At 43.8% G+C, this 21,546-nt stretch overlaps 1 protein-coding gene across 1 annotated transcript in view; it reads left to right on the top strand.

Moving 5' to 3' along the window:
* Positions 1 to 21,546, top strand: part of LOC124796375 (max dimerization protein 1-like) — a 721,836-nt gene that overhangs the window by 566,257 nt on the left and 134,033 nt on the right. Inside the window, exon 4 of the mRNA XM_047260536.1 lies at positions 14,827 to 14,941. Within this exon, the coding sequence (XP_047116492.1) occupies positions 14,827 to 14,941 (115 nt within the window). The remainder of the gene's footprint in view (positions 1 to 14,826; positions 14,942 to 21,546) is intronic.

Below are 21,546 nucleotides of genomic sequence, written 5' to 3'. Positions count from 1 at the left end.
TGACTTGATATTTTGTACTGAACAGCCAAAGGCCCTGAACCATGCGGCCAGGCCCTGTAATTAGTCTCTGCTGTTAACTCCAGAGCGATTTGAAATACAACAGTTTGATTAATGTAGCCGTCTGGGAGGCGCATCCCAATCTGAAGTTCATAACCTAAGAAACTGTAAAATTCGCTCACGGAGGAGATGGCTTACAAAATGCACGTTTGAGTAGTTCTTGAGAAGATTTGTCAAGTTTGCATCCTCATCATGTTGTATAATTTGCCGCTGTTACGCGTAGCGTACAACCTGAAATCCCTTCCGTGGTGTGTGTGTGTGTGTGTGTGTGTGTGTGTGTGTGTGTGTGTGTGTGTGTGTGTGTGTGTGTGTGCAGGTGGGAAGTGGGGGCAGATATATATTCAAATCCTGTTTGCCCTACAAAATGCACCCCCCCCCCCCCCCATCCCTCCCCCACCCCCAGAAGGTAGACATTGCAAAACCATCCCATGCAAATTATTGTAGCAGTTTGATGCAGTAGCGCTACTACGTTCTAAGATCCAAACAGTTTGAACCTGTTTCTAGTAAGTACACTATGGATTATAATTAAACTTCCACTACTCGAGAGGCCCCCATGAAAAACAAGTGATAGAACTTAGAACTACTTAAACCTAACTAACCTAAGGACATCACACGCATCCATGCCCGAGGCAGGATTCGAACCTGCGACCGTAGCGGTTGCGCGATTACAGACTGAAGCGCCTAGAACCGCTCGGCCAAAACGGCCGGCTCCAGGTTACAAACATTGCTCAGTGTGACGACCATCTGCATGCACGACAGCCTGGAACCGCTCTAGACATACCGTTCCACAATTGTTCGAAGCACTTATCGAACGGTGGACCATGTTATGTTCAGCTGTCGTAACATACCGCATGCACTACTAGAAGATGGCATGTTACGTCCAGTTTTCTCACCCATGGCAAAAGTGACTTCAACAGTTTGTGGCGCAATTGGCTATCGGCCTTTCCTAGGAGTAATTCGCAAATCGCCAGATAATTCGAACGTGCGAACCATGTCTTCAACCCCAGTGCAATGCCTCAATGCTCGCGAAGAGTAGCAGCACTAATGCTGTTATTCCGATAAAACAGCTTTAAGAGTAAAGCCCCGCTCACCTTGCCCAGACCCACGTTGACTGTCTGCAGTTGTAATTCACACGGATGCTTATGTTTCACCCGTATGTCGCCGTACCATTGTCGGCGCCTGAGAACACTGACACCGCTTACAACGCAAATCCTACAGCGCACAGCCTGAACATCATTTCTATAAAGTTGGGCACCCACACGCTAAACAGTTTTTCGTCTGCACTGGCTCGAATAGCGGAAATTTAATTATAACCACTTCTAGTCAGACGCTATGTTATAACTAGATTCACCAGAAAAGCAAACGCTCTCAGGATGATAAACTTTGTACAACGGACTTCATGTGTTGACAATGTGTGTTCGGAATGATTGTGCGGTTGCACAATAGTGTAAACGCTTGACGCGAGATGGAGATTGATCCACATTGGATAATGGGCGTAAAATGTTTGTGTAATTGTACTGATAACGTCCTAGAGCAGATGTATGATATGGATGTCCATAATAACTATGAAGTGTTGCGGATGAATGTGAAAATGAAACGAAGGGAGGGAGTGAAACCAGTGCCGCCACACTGGCTTCTACTTTCTGAACGCGCCAAGGGGGCAACAGAGCTTGACGTCTTACGAAACTAACCGCCGTATGTTCTTACAGTCGTTCAGAAGGGAGTCTGATAGCTGCACCTGTAATATGAAGTTACTTCGTGCAAAGTGACAATAGTAGGAGGATAAGCGATAAATGAAGTGTAATGAATATACGATGAGAAATAGTAGGGTACTACGCAGAAGCCATATTGTTTGTGAACTGCCTAGTCGTTTACAGTGCATTGCAGTGGACGACAGGCTGCCATGTGGCGTAGAGGTGATCCAAGGTATGTGTACACACGCCGCAAGATAGACAGCTCCGTTCATTCAAATGCATCATTATCTATACGAATGGTACTACAGAATGCCGTGGTTTGGACAGGCTCGGCAAACATGACACCATTTGTTTATCTTTAGAAGAAAAACTGCAAAGCTGTGAAGTGTAACGATCGGAAGGGTCATCCAACTGTACCACTTCGACCGACACATCATCCATAGAAGACTGAGCTCCGTAATGTGAACGTGGACTGGAGAACTATTCGTAGCACCGCTTGGGTCTCCCTGAGGGAAGAGCACATACGCCTCGCCTGATAGGGTTCGTCGGAGATCGTCCATTTTCAACAGGCGGTTCTCAGTACTTTCTGTCTGCGCATTGTGGCTGTTTCGCGGATGCCATGCCGCAATGATTTTGTCTAGTCTATTGACGCTTGTTGGGCAGTTTGACGACAAATTCCTCGTGTTCTTCACACAGGTCACCTCATACGTGATGTAAGAGATTCCCAAATATGAGAAACACATTACAAGTGTTTTCGCAGACGAAGGTCTTATGCACATAAATAATGATCGCGTCGAAAATTCTTAACCGGTTAGAACTCTGTGCCGAACCGAGACTCGAACTCGGGGCCTTTGCTTTTTGTGGGCAAGTGATCTACCAAGTTACCCAAGCATCAATCACGACCCGTCGTCACGTCTTATTTCCGCTAGTGCCTCGTTTCTACCATTCAAACTTACCAGAACTTCTGCGAAACTTACAGGACTAGCGCTTCCTCGAAGAAAGAATATTGCGGAGACCTGGCTGAGCCACAGCGTGGAGGATATTCTGTGAAGTTTGGAAGATGGGTTCAAATGGCTCTGAGCACTATGGGACTCAACATCTGTGGTCATCAGTCTCCTAGAACTTAGAACTACTTAAACCTAACTAACCTAAGGACATCACACACCCATGCCCGAGGCACGATTCGAACCTGCGACCGTAGCAGTCCCGCGGTTCCGGTCTGCAGCGCCAGAACCGCACGGCCACCGCGGCCGGCAGTATGGTTGGGTAAACTCAATCGGTAGAGCACTTGTCTGCAAAGGCAAATGTCCCGACTTCGTGTCACGGTTCGGCACACATTTCTAATATGCCAGGAAGTTTCATATCGGATATTAACAGTTCCTGAAGATTTCCACGCAGTTCCGCGTCTTACCTACATCTATATTTACTTAAATACTGCGTAAGCCTGTGCACAGTGCATAGCAAAGGTTCCACCGTACCAGTATTGCCGGGAGCTGTTTTTGGATGCATTGTGGAGTAGCGATTAGCGTCGCTAGCTTGCAAGTTGCAAGGTGCAGGTCAAATCCGTTCTCCAGCAAATATTTGTTATTTAATATTTATCATTTCTGGAAGGTTCTCGATATTTATTATGTTTGCATAGTCTGGGATATTTGATGTTTGTATGAGTAGCTGCATTCTCCGTCCAGGAGAGAGCTATGCTCTGTCAGTACGTTGCTTTCAGAGCTGAGTATTGTGCTTCATTGAAGACGCTGCTTCCGGGTTTGTGACGTGACAATGTCAGTTTTCTCTTTCATTCGCTTGTGTATTGTGTATAGAACCGGGGACCTAGAAACGACGGAGAGGCCTGGTCCCACCGTAGTCGCCGCCCCATACCGAACTCAGGGTTATTGTTCCAACTGTTCAGAATCGCCCTGTCCAGTTAAGTGCTTGCGAGCGAATAGTGGGCATTTTTCCGGCGTGCGAAGTCTCCCCCCCCCCCCCCCAGCTTTTGAGTCAACATTACAATGTGGCGCCGGCGGAGTGTTTATACGAACGCGAGGCGGCCGGCCGCTACGCCGTGAATCTGGAGCGGCGCCAGCCACCAGGCGACGCGGCTGCGCCTGGGCTGGCTCGCTGTGTCCCGCGCAACCTTCCCACGGGCCGACTGCCGATCGAGTCCGCCGAATTTTGCAACCGAGGCCCGCAGAGGGAGCTGCTCTCACAGGTTACTTGCTATGTAGCTACGTACGTGCACCTCTGAGGACCAACCCGTCTCAAAATTATTAGGCTGGTGCACAAGTTCGTAGCGGTTTTCCTGAAACAGCAGATACACATAACAGAGACTTTAGTTATCAACAGTACATTCTCCTGTACTGTTTACAACAGTCTGCCGAAGCTGCGCTAGCTTTTTGATTCCTCGAGTGTAGAAGTTACGAGGTTTTGAGGCGAAGAACTCTACGAGCTATGTTCGGAGCTCACATTCATCCGGAAAGGAAGTTCCTTGAACGTTGTTCCATAGAGAGCAGAAAAGGTGAAAATTTCAGAGCGCAAGATCAGGTGAACAAGGTAGGTGTGGAATGACCTCCCAATCCAACTCTTGCATGATGTTTTTGTCCGTCTAGCAGAATGCGGGCAGACGTCTAGTAGCGTCACTTCACGCAGTCTTCTTGGATTACATCTGCAAGACGTTTCACATGTTGACAATAAATGTCAGCAGTGATGTTCACACCTAGGCGAAGCAATTCGTACTATACCAAACCATCGCTGTTCCACTAGATGCGTAAGAGAAAAAATGGCTCTGAGCACTATGGGACTTAACATCTGAGGTCATCAGTCCCCTAGAACTTAGAACTACTTAAACATAACTAACCTAAGGTCATCACACACATCCATGTCCGAGGCAGGATTCGAACCTGCGCCCGTAGCGGTCACGCGGTTCCAGATTGAAGCGCCTAGAATCGCTCGGTCACACCGGCCGGCGCCAAACTGTGTATCTGTATCGTTTGCGTCACGACTTTGCATTTTGCCAGCCCACGAAATGTTTGCAACGGCTCCTGCAGTGTTTCCACTTCAGCGCTCGAGGAGTGCACAGCGGCAGAATTGGAAGGTGACACTTCTGTTGTGAGTTACTGAAGACAAAAGTAATATGAGTTCGATATCTCAGTTGTAACAACATACTGATCTGTTGCGTGGTTTGATCGATAACCATTTGGCTATGACATCGCGATTGTCTCTTGGGAAAAATAGTTACGGCTTATGTGTTACACATACTGGATTTCGATGAGTGAGTGGTTCACGCCTGCAGCGGTTGTGACATAGGTCAAAGAGTACGGGTGGTATCGACAGGTGTAAAATTTCCAGTTGCCGAGCACCAGTCTATGAGCCGTTCTTATTTCGATACCTACAGCTGTTTTTGGAATACGAGGGGTGTCCACATGAGTACAGGGAGTCTGTTTCATTTTGACTACCCAAAATAAGTTATTGTTCAGAAGTAAAAAAAAAGTACCAATCAAATGTTGATTACCTACCAGGACAATAACCTTTTGACTTCCGAGAAAATAAAAAGTTACTTAAGACACAGTCTACCGAACACAACCTACAACAGCTGCGCTGCGAATGTTTCCCGTACTGTTTAAAAGTCCTGGAAATGGTATCGAACTCGAGCTTCTAGTATACTATCGAACTCGAGCTTCTAGTATACCACCACCAATTAGCAGCATTGGCGTAACAAAGACTCGCTGCTTTCCCATTTGTTTGATGATCTTATCACCCCATGTGTTCAGTTGACATTCACCTGCGTAATGTCAGTTTTACTGTTGACAACAGTTTGTAATGGATCGACATTTTCGATCTGCAGCTGAACTATGGGACATCGCAGCTTCCCAATAGTTCGAGGGCTGATCATCGCATCACCTGAGAATGCACCTGTAATGGTGCGAAGTCTGTAGAGTCCCAGTAAAGGACCGCATAACAGATAAATTGACTTGAAGAGTCTTCATTCACTGTGAACGCCATCAGTTCGTAAGAACTTTTTTTTTTTTTTTAATAAAGGACGGTCTGAAGATTCTTAACTACTAAAAATATAAAAAAAAATAGTTTTAAAATTTTTCACAAAATTGACTTTTATCATCACATTAAGCAGTGAATATAAGAAGAAACTGGTGGAAAATAAATAAGCAATTGTTTTAATTAAGTGGTTTCGGTTTGGAACTTGTGGGACTTACAATTTCTAACTACCCAGCGTTTCATGAGATATATTTCAAAGCAATTTTGCATTTCTCCTCGACACAACCCACATCTCGAAACTTCCATGAACTCATAATGCCCAAAACAAATTATAGTCCTAAGTATACGTAAAAAATGCTCAAAATTTAATAAATTTATATCAAAAGTGAATACTGCTCCAGTGGTTTCATTTCGAAATTACTCATAAGAACGGCAGTAGTACAAACTCAAAACTTATGTTCCAGTAACTTTAGATATACTTACTTTCTTGTCCGTAAAATCCTCAGTATTATCATTATTAAAAGAAAAGTCACAATCTCCTACAGTCACGTAGCACAATCTCCTCAACGACTGTAGCTTTGAACGCTGTACGTGACTACTATAGTGCAATACATTCGCAGAAGTAACTCTGCGTACTACTACTAGATGCCTCTGTCCTTCAGTAGCTTTGGAGGTATTAGGCAGAAACAATTTGCCTACCTTCAACAACAACAAAAGAAAAGTAATGATGATGCAATTTCTAATCAAAGACTACTTCTTCAGTACTATGCTACATGTACACTCTGCTAGCTGAACAACATTTTCTTGATACTTTTTTTCTTTTTTGCTTGCACTCAAAAAGTTACCTGAGCTGATGGAGAAAATGAGACACCATATATATGGCAAGGGGGCAGCACTTAATTCATTCATCTCAACATTTCCCTGTCTGCGCTCGAGCATTATGAGATATGCTCATCTTTGATAGAAACCTTACGAGAGCCAGTTGTCTGCAAGGTGCACGAGGAGAGGCCTCTCGTGCACTGGATTCTCTCTCTCTCTCTCTCTCTCTCTCTCTCTCTCTCTCTCTCTCTGTGTGTGTGTGTGTGTGTGTGTGTGTGTGTGTGTGTGTGTGTGTCTTGTTGTTGCCGGCTCGCATCGTGTCGGCGGAAGGCCTAGCGGCTGGAGTGGACTCGGCGCGGACAGTCTTGGCGTCCCGGATGCTCGGCTGGTGCGCAGGCGTTGTCGAGCGCGCGGCTTCCGACACGGAACCCCACTTAGCGGAATTTCAGCCGGCCGGCGCTCCCAGGGGCCCTGGCTCAGCACAGCTGGCACAGCCGCCCTGCCCTGTCCGGCTTCCGTCCGTGTCGCACCAGCCCACCCACCGCCCTCCCTGCCTCTAGCTCACCTTAACAGTCAAACGATCAGACACTACCATGTAAGTAGAGGTCTCGCAGGTGCCGATATATCCGCAGTAATACGAGGGGAGTTCCATAAGTAATGCAACAATATTTTTTCTCTACCAATTTCGGTTGAAAAAATGGGGAATTTGTTGGGGGACACCGTGGAATATTCCCGCTTCAGACACTATGGTGTCATGAAGTTCCGATAGGTGGCAGCACTATAAGTACGCTTCAAAGTGGCGTCTGTAACGGAGGTGGATTCCAAGCAGAAAATTGTCACTGAGTTTTTTTCTGGCGGAAAATCAGAGCATCCCAGATATTCATAGGCGCTTCCAGAATGTTTAGGGAGACTTGGCTGTGTACAAAAGCACGACGAGTCGTAGGGCGAGCCATCTTTCGTCATCGCAACAACTTCACGCAAACCTTCTCACGCGTGCCGGCCAGCCGCGCACAGTTGTGACTCCTGCAGTGTTGGAACGTGGGGACCCGCACATTAGAGGTGATCGACGGATCACAATCAGGCACCTCGCTGCACAACTGGACGTCTCTGTTTTTAGTGCTGACGCACTCCTCCACCAGTTGGAGTACTAAAAGGTGCGTGGCCGCCGAGTTTCTCGCCGGCGAAGACCATAAAGAGCAACAAGGACCATCTGTGCGGTATTGCTGGCACATTAGGAGGCTGATAGTGACAATTCTTTGTCGAGCGTCGTGACAGACGATGAAACATGGGGTTCATCACGTCGAACCGGGAACGAGAGCAATCCATGGAGTGGCGCCACACCACCTTTCCTCCGATGAAAACTTTAAATCCGCAACCTCAGCCAGTAAAATCAGAGCGACGCTCTCCTGGGACTCGGAAGGCGTTATTCTGTGATGTCATCCCTCAAGGGGCAACGATTGGCTCTGATGTGTATTGCGCACTCACAGGAAATTGAAGAAACACATGTCTGCACACCGATAGGAGCACAGGAAACTTCACTGGACTGTCCTTCAACAATCACCCTATAGCCTGGATCTCGCACCTTCCGACTGCCTTCTGTTTGGCGCAATGAAGGATGCACTCCACGGGAAGCAGTACATGAATGACAAGGTTATTGATGCAGCAAAACGTTGGCTCCATTGTCGACCAGTAGAGCGGTACCATGTGGGCATTACACGCGCTCCAAGTAAGGTGGTATAAGGCCGTCGCACTGAACGGAAATTATGTTCAAACATTTAGTTTTATAGGCGGGGGCAAAATACGGTGTATCGGAATCCTGAATGAAACCAAATTGATTTCAGAAACAAAATGTGTTGCATTACTTATTGAGCGTCCCTTGTAATTACTTCGCGGATAAAAGCCCAGGGCGATGCTGATAGCTACAGGGGCTCAACAAAATCGTGGAAACTCCGCGAGAAATGCGTACTTGAATGTAAATATAGATGGTAGCCAAGTTTCCAGGTTTCATTGTTGTATTTGACTACGAACGCCACGTGTGCAGTGTCCTCAAAACGTTTCAAATGTCAGTGGTGGTCATAAAGGTGACCTGCGTAGGTGTGAGTGCATTGTGTTAGAGGTAATGGAATTCGAACGTGGGCACATTATTGGTGCTTGTATGATAGGTGTTGCGATAACAAAGGTAGCCGAAGTGTTTGCTGTTTCGAGAGACACCATATCTTAAGTTTAAACCGCATACAGGGAAGCGGAAAAACATCCCCTAAGTCACAACGCGGACGAATGTGTATGTTGACGTAATGACTGTAGCAAATGGTCATTGACGAGGATTGCGACAAAAAAAAGTGCCTGCCGGAGTGACCGAGCGGTTCTAGGCGCTTCAGTCTGGAACCGCGCGACCGCTACGGTCGCAGGTTCGAACCCTGCCTCGGGCATGGATGTGTATGATGTCCTTAGGTTAGTTAGGTTTAAGTATTTCTAAGTTCTAGGGGACTGATGACCTCAGATGTTAAGTCTCATAGTGCTCGGAGTCCAAAAAAATAAGTGGACACCAGTTGTAAAAGTCAGTGCAGAACTGAATTTAGCACTCGCGAACCCTGTCAGCACCAGAACAACAAGAATGGAGTTCCAAAAGTAGGGAACTGCAGGGCAAGCTGAAACTCCAAAAGTACTCATCGGTGTTGCAAATGGCCTTAACAGGAAAACGTGGTGCCGGAGCCATAAAACCTGGACTATAGAGCAGTGGAGGATAGTCATTTTATCGGATGAGTCTTGTTTACACTCTTTCCAACTTCAGGTCGAGTTTACGTCACAAGAGTGAAACATGGTGGGGATTCGGCGGTGATCTGGGCAGCGGTATCGTGGTATTGCATTGGTCCTCTGGTTATTCTCCAAGACTGCGGACTTGCCAAGGATTATTTGACCATTTTTGCTGCTCACGTTCATCCCAGGTCCGCAGCTCGTGGTCTACGGGCTAGCGTTGCTGCCTCTGGACCACGGGGCCCCGGGTTCGATTCCCGGCCGCTTGGAGATTTTCTCTGCCTGGGGACTAGGTGTTTGTGTTGTTCTTATCATTTCGTCATCATTTGTCATTGGTTAAATTTGACTGTGAAAAAACTATGTGTAAAAATTGGGACTTTGTACGGGCGCTGATGACCGCGCAGCTGAGCGCCCCATAACCCAAAAATCATCATCATCACGTCCATCCCTTGGTATAACTTTTTTTTCCAATTTGAGGCTGTGTTGCAAGACGACAGGGCTCCTGTTTACACAGCTCGCATCGTCCAGGACAGGTTTCGTGAGCGCGAGGATGAATTCTCGCATCTCCCCTACCTCAATATTATTGAGCCTTTGTAGACTACCTTGGAAAAGTGGATGCGTGATCGCTACCCATCTCCATTACCGTTATTTTAACTTGCCTCTATTTTCGAGGAAGGATGGTGTAAGATTCTCTTGAAAACCGTATTGAATATCAACGATTTTCCTACACCATAATGAGCATGGTAATGTGTTGTGTTTTTGGTGTTCCCATATATTTGTGTCCCCCCTCCCGTACATCTCTCCGTCCGGCCAGGCCTTGGAAGGCCCAACGGTACCGACCGGCCGCCGTGTCATCCAAAGACCACAGGCGTCACCGGATGCGGATATGAAGGGGTCAGCTCACCGCTCTCCCGGCCGTATGTCAGTTTACGAGACCGGAGCCGTTACTTCTCAATCAAGCAGCTCCTCAGTTTGCCTCACAAGAACTGAGTGCACGCCACTTGCCAACAGCGCTCGGCAGTCCGGATGGTGACCCATCCAAGTGCTAGCCCAGCCCGACGGGAATCGGTGTTACACTGCGGCAAGGCCGTTGGCCCCTGTACATCTACATCGACATTATACTCCGCAAGCAGTCTTACAGCGTGTGGCGGTAAATGTTTCTGGTGTCACTTCCTTTTTTTCTCTCCCTTTCCTGTACCGTTCACAAATGGCGCATGGGAGGAATGATTCTCGGTAAAGCTCCGTATGACATGTAATTTCTCTGATTTTCTTATTGTGATCATTTCACGATACGTATGTGGGAGGAAGTAATATTGCGAGAATCTTCTGGGAATGTGCGGTCTCGAAATATCAGCAGCAAATCTCTCCGAAATGAACAGCGCCTCTCTTGCATGTAGCGTCTGCCGCTCGAACTTGCTCAGCTTCTCTGTAACACCCTCACACCGAGTAAATGATCCCCTGATGAAACGCGCCGCTTTTCGTTAGACCTTTTCTGTCTGTAACACAAATCACATTTGATAAGGTTCTCAGGCGAATGAACAGTGCTCAAGAATCATTTTAACGTGTGTGTTGTAAGCCATTTCTTCCGTAAGTGAATTACATTTCCCTAAGATTTTCCCTGTGGACCTGTGTTGGGCATCAACTTTTTCTACTATTTGTGATAAGTGGCCATTCCGCCTCGCGCAATTCGTCACACTTTTTTTACATTCATTGTCAAATGCCAGTTCGTCCATCTATTTTCGGTCCTCTGCAGGAGTTAAGAGTTTCGTTATGTTCTTACCATAGAGAACTGCGTCGTCCCTGAATACTCTCACGGAGCCTCCATCGTTATTCACTAGATTTTTAATATAATTTGTAAATTGTAGCGGCCCTGTAACATTCCCCTTAGATACTCCTGGAATTACTTTCATATTTGTCGATTTTATTCCGTTAAGACGAGGTGTTGAGTTTTGTCTGCTAGAAAGTCCAGCGCCCAATCACAAATCTCTTGTCTGATGCTCGGTAAGCTTTATTTTGTTCACAGAACGACAGTGCGGAACTGTATCAAATACGTTCTAGAAGTCAAGGCACACAGCATCAACCTGGGCACCTTTCTCTAAGGCGCTATGGATCTCGTGGACGAATAGAGCTGGCTGGGTTTCGCAAGATCTGTTTGCAGAATCGCATCGATTTTTATATAGCGACTTAATACGAGGATAAATATGCTCCATGAGTGAGTATCGCGGCTACATCTGTGGATATCTACAGTAATACGGATAAGTACCGGCACAGTGTCAGTATTACGATTTTCGTCTGTTTGGTTTACAATTTTTCATACGGTCGATAGGACTAATTATTATTTCATAATTTTATCCGTTGCTGTCAGCGTGGTATCCGTGACTGTATTACTTTCGTAAAATAAAAAAAAACAAACCTACTTCAGCCACTAGTGATTTTTATTACAATGCAGTATGTATTTAGAGCATTGGAAGCTAATCTTCAGGTGCTTGATCAGTCTACATCATTTTTCGACTTAATGCCAATACTAGTCATGTTTAGACTACATAGGCATTTTACAAAATGGCACATTATTAATATAATTTTTAAAAAACTAAGGCAACACCGAAAATTACTGTTTCCATTAATGCTTACATGGTTTTCAAGTACAGTAGGAGTAACAAATTATTATACATATAAATGTAGCAACGGCCTGTCGCCAAATCTCGTAGTAGTTGAATACAGATTTATTTTTTCAGCGTTTGTCACGCCTTTGAAGGGGTGTACTTTCGATAGACAATCCACTATGATCTTGAGCCAATCATGAAAAGAGTAAATCGCCATTTGAGTGTGTGTTACTGCATTTACCTTCTCTACTATCTCAATTTCAGCTTTTATGCCATTATCAAGTGCAATGCTAAAAGTTCATAGACCATTATCATGTTATATCCGTTAAGGCAGTCCTGCTTGAGGAGTTTACTCTTAAAAAAAAAACAACAGATGAGGACAGCATATCGAAAACTGATTCAAGAAATGTAGAAAATTACCCCATCATAGGGGCTACACTGCCTCACGGCTGTTGATTCGGAATACTGGCATAATGTTGTTTTGGATGAGCTTCGTTTCTTCATTTTCATTCAGCTGCAGTCGCATCAGTCGCACGCTCCGTTAATTCTTTGAGCGCATCTGTCTCGACGTGTTGTAAACTTTGTTCTGTGTGCCTCCGTTTTTTGACTGTGCATGTGTGTTGTTTCTGCGGCAGATACGGGGGACCCATCCGACATTTGCATAGGCAGATGTGGGAAGCGGCACCAAAGCAGAGCAACCGTCGCAAATACGGCGCACGTATCCGATCTGCATATTGCGTGCCTTCCGAATCTAACACTCCAGTATGCTGCTTCTGAAGTTAGAGAGGCAGGTCTGTCTATTTCATAATGACATTGAGCGACGAAGTTTTAGGTAATTCAGACTTCGTTATGACAGAGATGAGGAACGTGGTTGCGAACAGGTGATACAGTTAAAATAATCTAAAGTGTTATGTCATTTCATCAACTGGACTATGACTCTTAGATAAAACAAACATGGATGATTTTCCTTAACGTCGTGATCGACGGGGTGTACCTGCTCCTTCAGAACATGTGAAACGTTCCTCCACATTGTGCTAGAGAGAGAGAGCTGCTGTCTCTAGCAGCTGACTAAGGAAGTGGCTGGAGAGGGCTTTATGCTTAGCCAAAGAAGAGCATACTGATCTCTGGAGTAACATCTGAGGCAATTGATAGAGATATTAGATTGCGGTGTGACACTGTCAATGTGTGTATGTCAATATATACTGTAATTTTTTCTTTCAGTACCTTGTATAGAGTGTTCAGTCGTATTATTCTCCGTTCTTTTATTACTAATTTCTAGGACTAACGATCGATAAAGGCTCAACTCTAATGTAAATTTGCCTGTAGCCCATAGTTCGACTTTGCACTTTGCATATTTACACAAAGTTCCCCTATTTTTTGGGAATTAACGTTTAATTTGACATAGGTATATTTTCTGTTTTCGAGCGACATAAGTAAAAACCGCTCCCCGTCTACATTTCCGTCTTCTTTACTAGAGGTTTTTTTTTTTTCATCTGCTCTGCGTGGCTAAGACGGCGAAACAACTATGTTATGCCATAAGAAAGCGGACACCCACATTTCTGCAAAAATGTATTTCGTTACCTTTTATTTTTCCTGAAAAGCTGCTGAAGCTACGGTGGCACTATACGCTATGGTTTTACGTCATTTGTCTGCACGGTATTAATAGGATTTATTCGGTAGAGATATATGACAAGCCACTGCAACAGATGAAGGTGAAGTCGCCATACCAAGTTCAGACAAAATCTCAAGCTTTCGACGTTGCCTCCATCATCGTCGTCTGGACCGAGGTCTGACTGTTGCGATAATAGCGAGGAGGTTAGTTTCATGACTACGGTAGTAGGCTCTTGACGAGGGAAATTAGGGAGGAAAAGTTCACATAGTTTACTGCCTGATGAGAGTAGTGGCGCTGCAAACGAGCGCAAACGAAATCTCTGGGCGCAAAGGACGCCGATTCAGCATTCGCTATATCCGTCATATCATGATGTACGAGTAATTTATCCAATGAGATGCCGTACTCTGAGCGTAAAATTGTGAGCCTCGTCTTATTCACGACAGTTACCTAGCCTCTGACGGCAGCGATGGGTTGGGAATAGGGGTGAAGGCGGGGGTGGAAGAAATAATCGAAAACTTCAGATTTTATACGGATTTGACGCAGCAAGCTAGCTGAGAACGCCGAGAAAGACTTCGTAGGCAGGTGTGTGTTGTGATTTAAATTAGTTGGCATCTGACGTTGAAGGTCAAAAGCTGCGACGTTGCCGTGACAGGTTCTGTCTTCATGATGCCGTTACAGCGCTCCGTTCTCGTCGCTGATAGGAAGTCATTTTGAAGCCTCTATCCCCCACAAAAACTGCGGAAAAGATCCGAAGTTGACGTGTGGTATTGATCTATGTAGTGTCTCGAAGGCTGTCAAGAATCTGTCGTTAATTTTAATTAAGATCGAAGTTGCATTTTTTCGTGGAATAGACTGTATTTTCGCGTCCGGAAAAGCTTTCTGCTTAAGATATGGCACGCCTTGTGCCGCGGAAGTGGCAGTACTGTGCGGGCCGACAATACCAGATCCTCCCCCAATTTGGGATGTCGATGGTGGGAACGTCCTTCCCTCTAGTTGTCAAATGCCAACTTTTTTTAAATCGGCCTCTAGCTGATGACTGCCAGAGCTCTAGATCTGTAGGATGTTGCGTATCGTGTACTTACTGTATCCTCAGATAGTGTAATTTAGTAAAAAAAAATGCAATAAATGATGTACAAATAGACGCAAAGCTTTATGGTATTGTGCTGCTGTGAATTTAATAAGTGTGCGGTGATATTCAGGCCGTAACGATGACGTAGTCAGTTGGCGTTTTTAGCAGAATATTCAACATTTCTGCCCGTTAATGAGCCGCATGCCAATAGCGGTCGTTATGTTTCTGTTGCAGGAGGGCCCACCTGCGAAACTGCCTGGAGAAGCTGAAAGAGATGGTGCCGCTGGGACCCGAAGCATCCCGGCACACTACCCTGGGCCTCCTGACGAAAGCGAAACGGTTCATAAAGGTAGCGTCCGCCGCGTTGTCCACCTGCTTGCATGCGGTTGCTGGCAGCCTCACCCCTAGCCTAGACCTCGCTTCAGACTGCGTAAGGAGCGCTCCTACCTACTTGTACAACCTGTCACTAATGTTGGCCCGCCTTCTGTTTTGCACCCACTCTTGACTTCGAGCGGAATTTCTCTTGTATTAGGGTAAGTAGGTTTCTCACATTATATTACCGCAAGTGAAGTCATTACAGCCACAGGGTGGCGACTTGTTTGGAGAAACGGAAAATTGAATTTACTGGAAAACTTAGGAAGATCTCGGAGAATTCTGAGACACTCGTAGAAGAATTCAAGCGGTCGTAGACTGAAGTCACTTCGTTACAAATCACTTTTGAGATTCTGCGTCGGAAACAATCGGATGTGCAGTCGCGTAAGGAAAGGTAGAAAGAAGTAGGGGTTGGATAAACCGACCGGTTAAGACCGATACCGGCATTTTAGTTCTGAATAACCTTTATTTTCATTATTTTTTTGGTCTCGGTTACAACAGGTGTTTTTACTTCTCACATTTAAAAAACGGTATATCAATTAGTCATAGCAGCAATGCAAAAATTTTTCGTTTTTAAATAAACCTTTTTTTAAAAAACAGAGTAATTTTTATTCATAAATGTGCGTTGGTTTCAAGTACTGCGTTATTACAGAAAATGGGAAAAGCGACCAGTGTTGTTTTAATAACAGGTCGACAGAAACGAGCAACAAACATATGGCATAAGAATTGGTACAGCATCGCTGTCCTTGTTGCTGCGTGTCGTTAAGGTATGCATGTACCTGCAATGTTCAGGTACACCTACCTGGCCTGCCGTCGCTGCAAATCAATTGAATTGCAGAATGGCACCAACCCTAGTCTCGAAATATTTTTACGAAGTGACGTACCAGTGCTTCGTTTGCTTTAAAGGATTAATCTGCCATTTCTGTGAAATAATAAGAGGAAGAGCACTGTGGAAACGGTAATAAATTAAAAACGTAACAACAGTTCATTCAGAGTATACAATAAAAATAGAAAGTAGCTGATACGCCGCCTGTGTGTACGTAATAAGCCTTTAACTGCTTGTAGCCTTTGAAAACGGACGAATTAACACGAAAAACAAGGGTTCTTCAGCCTCAGTTTTCATTCTTAAGCGCTGACTATTCGTAATTTTGAAATAGTGTAATGATCCGCGATTAAAACACGTGAGTGAGTTCAAAAAACTAGAATCAATAGCAGAATATTGATGAGATTTTGTAGTATTCAATCATTCATCACTTTTCGCCAGGAAAGCAGTGAAGAGTGGACGGAAAATTTTTTCTTTTATTTGCCCATTTAATATTTTGACTCTAGAAAAACTGAATTAAAATTGTCCAATCTTCGTGTGATTTCTAATTTTACTACAGGAAATAATAGGAATAAAAAACCGAAAATCGCTTATTTCAGAAACTTGTTATTTTGAGCGGTTTTGAAAGTTAGGTTAAATCGGTGTGGGGAAAAAGCGATATAACCGAAAACCGGTTGTTTCAGTGATAACCGCCATCCCTATGAAGAACAGCTTTAAACTGTTTAAATGTTCGTTGCGCGATTGTGGCTTTCTTAGGCACCCTCGCCGACCTCGGAAATCTTCGTCATTGTCCGCGGGTTCTCGGACGCAGGTACGTTTTCCATTGCGTGATTAATTAGGACGTGCGCGCCACAAATTTTTCAAGTAGCTGTGAAGTCGTTATTCGCTTAAAAGCAAACACTTGGGCTTTAATTTTATAGAATATAATTACAGATCCATTTATGAACGCACGTGTTTCGTGCATCAGTAATTAATTTTCAAGTTTCGCGTCGTTTCCCTAATTTCATTCATTCGTCTTCTGAATTTCTGACATTGTCATATTTCAAGTCAATAATGAAACGTGATATGTCGTAATTATTGAAGGTCACTGGTGGTTCCTTCTAGTGACAACAGTTCTAAATGAGTTGCTGCTAGGATTTCTCTTGTACTTGAGCTCATCATCAGTAATCACTAATAAGTGACGTGGAAACTCAAAAAATGTCGTTAACGGCCACGAAAACTAGTAAAGCAAAACTTGGTGTCGCATAATTGATTCAGGAAAATTTGAAATTCCAATCTGTAGGTCTCTAGGGAAATCTTTTGCAGGAAAACGTCGCTGCCCTGACCCAGTGTCGACGTCGAAATGTCGTGATAAGAATTACATGTGACACGCGTATGGCATTACCAACATCGTGTTCTGCGTTTTAATGATTTCTGATACGAGACAGCAACGCGCGTATTCTATGGGAATATATAGCGAACCGACGTTTTTTCCCACGGGGATTCAGTTGCTACAGTTATTCGTTAATAGTGTTCTATTGGTCTGACTTGCTTACGTAATTGAAGAAAGAGTAGATTTGCTTATAAGGCCAGCGGCTTGCTGAGAGATAGTGTACTTATATGGGCACCTAGACATGAATGTAGGTCAGACGTAAATGATGATTACGTACTAACTCATTAATCGACAAAAACTGAATGATAAAAATAATTTCTGTGTGTAGCCTGTTACATATTTGCCGCCCTGCCTACAGAGTTTATATGGATTAACTGTAAAAAGTCGCATTTTGTTTACGTATTCGCTTGCGAAATATGCTCTTCTGGTTACACGTCCCGTCCACCCACCATTTCATTTTCATTATAGTCGACATTATGTCTTCCACTCCAGCCATTTCCTTGATTTATTTGTTTAATTTCCTTGTACACTTGTTTTCCAAACTCGTTTTGAGCTGAGCAAGGTGTATTTTTGTGCGCTTCCTAGAAATAAAAACTGAGTAATGACATTAACGAATTCTTCCGTTGACACCTGCTGTCGGTGTATCAAGCTGTCTCCAATAAACAAATGTCACACACAAATAAAAAAGCTTTTAGAAACGGCAGATTATATAGAAATTTCAGTTTTAGTGCAGAATAAAAGTACTGGAACTGAAACGAGGACTTCGAATATAGGAAGAATGTTCACTTGAACTAGATCATCCCTTGGATTCAAAACAGTGTCTGTTAATAAGTATTGAAAGTAGTTGTTTATAATTATTCATACAATTTGTAGAATATAAACAGAATCTAATATTAAGTCACTCATTATGTTAAGTAAACATCAGCATCTAAATGAGTTGGATCTGCCCAGTATGTGACTACAAACAAAACAGTTGTTTCGGGTGGTAAAGGTTACGTGTGGAAATCAGCAATTGTTGGAAGCGTTAAAAACTGTTGACGTCACTGTCGGGTTCCTCCAAATATTTATTTAGTAGTTCCATACCCCAGCGCCGTGGTAACAGTTTTCACTGTCAAATAGATCATTATGGCCACATATTTGTACGCCTCTCCTTATAATATCACGCCGCTGAAAATTTTAATGCTGTACGAAAAGTGTTTAACGAGTACACAGTGTTAAAATTAGCGAAATCTATACATAAGGAAAGTGCGTATTTTGATCTCAAGGGTGACTCCTTTTTACAAAGAAATGTCCTAGATTTACTTTGTCATGAACTTGCTGATATTCTATTTGTCAGTGAAAGATAACTGAGATGCAAAGGTGACGGCTATATAGCCACACTGATTGGAAACATTCCTTGTGAAATTTTAGACGTGAATTTCCCAACTCCCCGCTGAACATGACCCTTTCATTAAGACTGCTTATTGATGAATATCTAGACGAATAAGTTGACTCATCGGTAGAGAATTTTGTAAACACACACAGATCACTGTTTGATTAGAACTACCAATAAAATTGTCTTGGAGTAGATTGAAGAAGCCACGTATGGAAGAGAGAGAGAGAGAGAGAGAGAGAGAGAGAGAGAGAGGGAGACCTTGACGTGTATTGTATGATTATGAGCTAGGTCCGATAAGTGTGTTGTATGTAGTTATTTTAAATATCAACCTGTAGAAATAATTAATTTCCTTCTGAGTAATGCCTTAGTGACACATAAAATAAATATCCCTTGTAGAAGCTGTTCTTGATGTCAGAACGAATAAAATCGTAATGCTCTACTTATTTTTTCGCAGATTAAACTTATTTTAATGAAACTTAACGAAATTATCAAGAGCAATTTGCGGCGAAGGGGGGAAAACACTTGAAAGAAACACATTTTTGTCGAGCATGACAAAATGCCTCGGATACCGTGCGAATTATCAGAACTTGCTTCGTGCCGACAGTAAAACAAGCTACAGCACAAGCAAGGCTGAGTTTTCTTGTTAAACCTTTTGTTAGAGGAAAATCTTTGTTCTGGATCTTTTGGCTGCTTCAAACCTTTTTAAAAAGCTTTTATTGAATAAGAACGGCAAGCATCGCCTTGACAGCGAGTCTTAATTAAACGACTCGAACTAAATTGCGAAAAACGCGTTGCTGACGGGCACATTTTGTCGAAATAAAGAGAGTAGCGAGCAAGGAAAAGAAGATCTGTTCTGCGGGCCTTCAGAATGACGTTGACGCGATTTCGGTAGTGTCTTAAATCCGTTTAGAATGGTAGGTAAGGAAGGGGACACATTTGCCGTATTCTTACCATATAATTTATTTTTCATTTATTGAGTCATCTTATAACGAGAGCTCTGTAAAATATAAAGAAAAAAAATATCTACTTGTTTTGGAAGCTCTGTTAGGAATTTTGTACTAAGTATACCAGAACTTTCTCGTACAGGGCGATTCACGACGTAAAGTATGGAACCATTGGTTTCTTATGGAAAAACGCGTTTTTTTCTGCCGAGGATGTGAAATATTGCCCTTAAAATTATTCTATAACTTTTTAATGCTATCTACTGTTGCAGATGTTATTGTATTGATTGTATAGGAAGTATAACAAAAAGCACGTTGAGTCACAGTGTATTAAATTCTACATTAAGGGATTTGTGGGTTTATCTTCAGTTGTAATTTGTTTTTTTACCTTATTTACCTTGCTGTTGTGGAGCGGTTACAGCCATGGAGTATTTTTCCTGTTTCGTGATGGTTTTATGCTGTGTTGAACGAAGTGATGAGCCATGCTGAAATAACCATATTAAATGCTAGTGCAACGTCATGGAAAGCTCCCTTTATTTTATTTTTCTCGTTCATACTTGAGGGAATCATGATCACTTGTAATAATTAAGGGGGAAAAAGACAGTCTGTTTCACTTTATAGCGTTTTATTAACATACCGGTTAGCACAAAATCGACAATCTACTACTCTAAGGCATTCGCTGCGAGAAAATCTCAGATCCCGGGGAAGCTCTTCTCCACGACTTCAAATTCGACGACGGCGCCGCTAGGCCCGAAATGCATTGCGTGATACAATAATAGGCCATAGACACGGGTTCCCAGATAGATGACGTATTTCTTGATTTCCGCAAGGCGTTTGATACAGTTCCCCACAGTCGTTTAATGAACAAAGTAGGAGCATATGGAGTATCAGACCAATTGTGCGATTGGATTGAAGAGTCCCTACATGACAGAACGCAGCATCTCATTCTCAATGGAGAGTAGTCTTCCGAAGTAAGAGTGATTTCAGGTGTGCCGCAGGGGAGTGTCGTAGGACCGTTGCTGTTCACTATATATATATATATATATATATATATATATATATATATATATATATGACCTTGTGGATAACATCGGGAGTTCACTGAGACTTTTTGCGGATGATGCTGTAGTATATCGAGAGGTTGTAACAATGGAAAATTGTACTGAAATGGAGGAGGATCTGCAAAGAATTGACGCATGGTGCAGGGAATGGCAATTGAATCTCGATGTAGACAAATGTAATGTGCTGCGAATACATAGAAAGAAAGGTCCTTAATCATTTAGCTACAATACAGCAGGTCAGCAACTGGAAGCAGTTAATTCCAAAAATTATCTGGGAGTAAGCATTAGGAGTGTTTTAAAATGGAATGATCATATATAGTTGATCGTCGGTAAAGCAGATGCCAGACTGAGATTCATTGAAAGAATCCTAAGGAAATGCAGTCCGAAAACAAAGGTAGTAGGTTACAGTACAGGGTTGATAGAAGAGATAGAGAAGATCCAACGGAGAGCAGCGTGCTTCGTTACAGGATCATTTAGTAATCGCTAAAGCGTTACGGAGATGATAGATAAACTCCAGTGGAAGACTCTGCAAGAGAAACGCTCAGTAGCTCGGTACAGGCTTTTGTTGAAGTTTCGAGAACATACCTTCACCGAAGAGTCAAATTGCTGGCTCTGAGCACTATGCGACTTAACTTCTGAGGGCATCAGTCGCCTAGAACTTAGAACTAATTAAACCTAACTAACCTAAGGACATCACACACACCCATGCCCGAGGCAGGATTCGAACCCGCGACCGGAGCGGTCGCTCGGCTCCAAACTGTAGCGCCTAGAACCGCACGGCCACTCCGGCCGGCTCACCGAGGAGTCAAGCGGTGTATTGCTCCCTCCTACGTATATCTCGCGAAGAGACCATGAGTATAAAATCAGAGAGATTAGAGCCCACACAGAGGCATACCGACAATCTATCTTTCCACGAACAATACGAGACTGGAACAGAAGGGAGATCCGATAGTGGTACTCAAGGTACCCTCCGCCACACACCGTCAGGTGGCTTGCGGAGTATGGATGTA

This window comes from Schistocerca piceifrons, chromosome 4 (assembly GCF_021461385.2).
Source record: "Schistocerca piceifrons isolate TAMUIC-IGC-003096 chromosome 4, iqSchPice1.1, whole genome shotgun sequence".
Lineage (NCBI taxonomy): Eukaryota > Metazoa > Arthropoda > Insecta > Orthoptera > Acrididae > Schistocerca > Schistocerca piceifrons.
The sequence above is the reverse complement of the archived record's forward strand: the minus strand, read 5'-3'. Positions and strand labels throughout refer to the sequence as shown.